The sequence below is a fragment of the Rhizophagus irregularis genome, chromosome 25 (genome assembly GCF_026210795.1).
Source record: "Rhizophagus irregularis chromosome 25, complete sequence".
NCBI classification, from domain to species: Eukaryota; Fungi; Glomeromycota; class Glomeromycetes; order Glomerales; family Glomeraceae; genus Rhizophagus; species Rhizophagus irregularis.
In genome coordinates this window covers 2,893,540-2,896,887 of record NC_089453.1, presented here as the reverse complement: position 1 = coordinate 2,896,887, position 3,348 = coordinate 2,893,540, and the positions used below count along the sequence as shown (strand labels likewise).

The 3,348-nt window shown below is 28.9% G+C and overlaps 1 protein-coding gene across 1 annotated transcript; it reads left to right on the top strand.

Annotated features, from left to right (window-relative positions):
- Positions 1–576: 576 nt before the first annotated feature.
- OCT59_017055 (uncharacterized protein) lies at positions 577–1,949 on the top strand (the record flags this gene model as incomplete). The annotated part of the gene is made up of 5 exons (XM_066146108.1): positions 577–670; positions 798–845; positions 965–1,033; positions 1,230–1,783; positions 1,875–1,949. 5 exons carry the CDS (start codon positions 577–579, stop codon positions 1,947–1,949), a joined length of 840 nt encoding a protein of 279 aa, XP_066003833.1.
- Between the last annotated feature and the right edge of the window lie 1,399 nt (positions 1,950–3,348).

Below are 3,348 nucleotides of genomic sequence, written 5' to 3'. Positions count from 1 at the left end.
TTATTGCAGATTTCAAAAAAGCGAAACAATATTATCATTGTTTAAAATTATCAGTTACCATAATCAAACTTAAAATTATTTCTGTAATTGATAATTTTTTAATATCGATGTTATAAATTACTTAAATCACTTAAATCTCTGTTATCAATCGGTACTAAATAAAAATTTTTTTTTTTAATTAAATCTGATAATCACTGATCCACTACTAGAACTTGGACAAGAAGATTATTATCAAGGTTATTATAACAATGAATTTTTTTTTCAAAAGTAATATTGTTGCAGTTTTCAAAAAAGCAAAAAATACCATCATTGATTAAAATTGCCAATTACATATTAAATTTAATTTGATTTAGTAATTGATAATTCTTACGATGTTATAGATTGCTCAAACTGCTTAAATTTCCGATTGTCTATTGTATACTAATAAATCATCATTTTTCAATTATAATTAATGGTAAATCCACTACCACAATCTCAATTAGACGATGTCTCTAATGGTAATAATTTTTTACCAACGATTAAAAATCACCAGAATTACAATGATAATACTAATTCGCGATTAATTGCACTGTCGATATGTTCCTTCATATTTCTGGTATTAACCTTTTTCATCGATATTTGTCACAAAAAGTACGTTATACTTACGATGATGCTCATCAAGATAAAAAAGGTTAGCCTTATTTAGAGATTTCCGTTTCTCACGTATCTTTCGGCTTTTTTATTGCCGCTTTAATAAAGGAATATTGTTAATATTGCCGATTTTATTAACACTGTAATCTCTTAAAATAAAATATTAGATTCGAACGATATACTTTCAATGTCACAGACGACGGTCAATCAAAAAGGTTTTCATTATTACCTTTTTTTTACTTTTATTGCATTATCAAAAAGTTTATCCTACACAAATTAAGATATTTAATATTTATGCTGCCTGAAATCATATTAATCTCTTTTTTTGTAATAGGATTATCGGTCGATGTCCTTCCGCAAGAAGCGAGTTATTTAGATTATAATGTTGATAATCCCAATCAAGGTATTATAAACTTTATATTGACCGTTCATTTCCTTATTCAACCAAAATAAGTTAAAGGGTGAAATAACTAGTACAGAGAATAGGAGATCTGAATTCGTAGATAATTAAGCTGTCAACATAATATAACGAGAGTCGATAATCGTACAATTGAGCTATTAAAATTGAGTAATGATAATGATTTTCCTTTTTTCATTAGGATTAACCGAATCTTCTGAATATGTAGCACGAAAGCTATCTTGGAGCAGTTCAACACTTGTGTGCGAAAGCCCAAGACAAATGACCTTTTCGAGTGAAAGTCCAACACTTGTGTGCGAAAGCCCAATGCAAACGTCCTTTTCGAGTGATAGTCCAACATTTGTGTGCGAAAGCCCAAGACAAATGTCCTTTTCGAGTGAAAGTCCAACATTTGTGTGCGAAAGCCCAAGACAAATGTCCTTTTCGAGTGAAAGTCCAACATTTGTGTGCGAAAGCCCAAGACAAATGTCCTTTTCGAGTGAAAGTCCACTAAAAAAATCACGAAAATTATCTTCGGGAAAAAACACACGATGCTTTTGGAGTGACGAAGCGGTCGAATGTTTATTATTATATTTAGAAGATAATATTGATAAAATCGAAAAATTGGGTGACCCTCATAGTGGTGTAAAATTAGAACTCTGGAATGGTGCCTCTGAGTTGATGCTCGCCGAAAAACATAGTTATTCATGGGAACAATGTTGCATTAAGTGGAAGAACATTAAGCGACAGTACATGGTAAGTTATTTCTTTGTTTTCATTATTTTTAAAAAAAAGGAAATATAAAAATGAAACTTTTTGATTTCTGATGAGCCAATCGTTTATCTAGAACGGTATTTTAGATAAAGAGAAAGATCCATTTCAATATACGTTAGTAGGGAAAATCCTTGGACATACAGTATAAAATTTGTCTTTAAATGGTCTTAATAAGCGAAAAATGAAGAAACAAGATCAATAGAAAAGGAGTTGCGAAAATGAGTCAAGAACGTTAAAAGGAAAGATAATTTACTAATTCAAACTTGCCAATATTTTTAGTAGTTGTAGTATAGTTGAACGAAAAAAAAATCAAAATTTTTATTTATTTTCTATTTCATTATTACCTTATATCAGTATTTCACGGGCCATAGTACCTCAATCTCGTTTATACCCGGGGTATATTACATGGTTAGATACTATACTGTACATAGGGGTACTATGACCCGGTAATTGTAAAAAAAAATTTGTATTTAATTTTTTAATAAAAAAAAAAATTCTCATTATGTAGAAAGGATATATTTATATCAATTTTTTTTTCTTTTTGAAAGAACCTCGTATTCAATTGTATTGTTGCCAAAAAAAGATATAGAGATATAGATCTTACGGAACATGTACTCCGAAAATGGCAATAAAATAATCAATACAAAATAATTTTGCACACATTTTGCCGCTTTGCTACAATTAAAACAATTAACATTATGATGTAGCCAAATTAGGCAAATTTTTCTTTCATAATAAAGGAAATAATCAAATTTATCGACATTAAGCCAAGATTTTCTGATGAACTACTATAAATAAATCTCTGTACGATACAGTCGATACACTGTATTAATAATTCAATAAATTCATATTTTAGTAACCACGGCATTAGAGATAATAAGGGAACCAATATATACTTTGTATTAGAAACATTTATCAATTATTATTTAACTAAACATCGAATTCTATTTTTTTTTTTTCATCACCATTAAATAATATTAATTAAATTGATATTTGGGGTCGGAAATAGTTCTAAGATGATCATTTAAATTCTGTTGTGTTTGATATACTTGTAAAGATAAACACAGAAATAAAGCGCAGAGCGGAAATTGTAGTACGTTGTTACTGATTTACTAATTACAACTCATTCAATGAGGTCAATATTTAAATTTGAAAAGATTGTCATGAAATTATCCGACCTTGCTTAGATTTTGCCGATGTAGTAAATTCATGTACAGTACGGTGATGTACCGTTGGGACATAAAATTATGAAAATCGAAATTTTGAATTTCCAAATTTCCTGTTTTTCAAATTTAAATTACCAAATGAGAAATCTGCGATTCTCAAATATTTTTTAATAAAAATCGCCTTTTTAAAAAACATTTCTTACGATGTTGGGACTAAAAATGACAAATTTGAAAATGAAATTTTGGTAATTTTAGGTCTCAACGGTACATTATGTTCAGCCTGCGTAAATAGTAGATCATGGTAATTTTGTCAATAAGAAATAGTATTGAAGCTCTTAGTACGTCATTACTTCTCACAACATATGGCAAAAAAGACCGAAA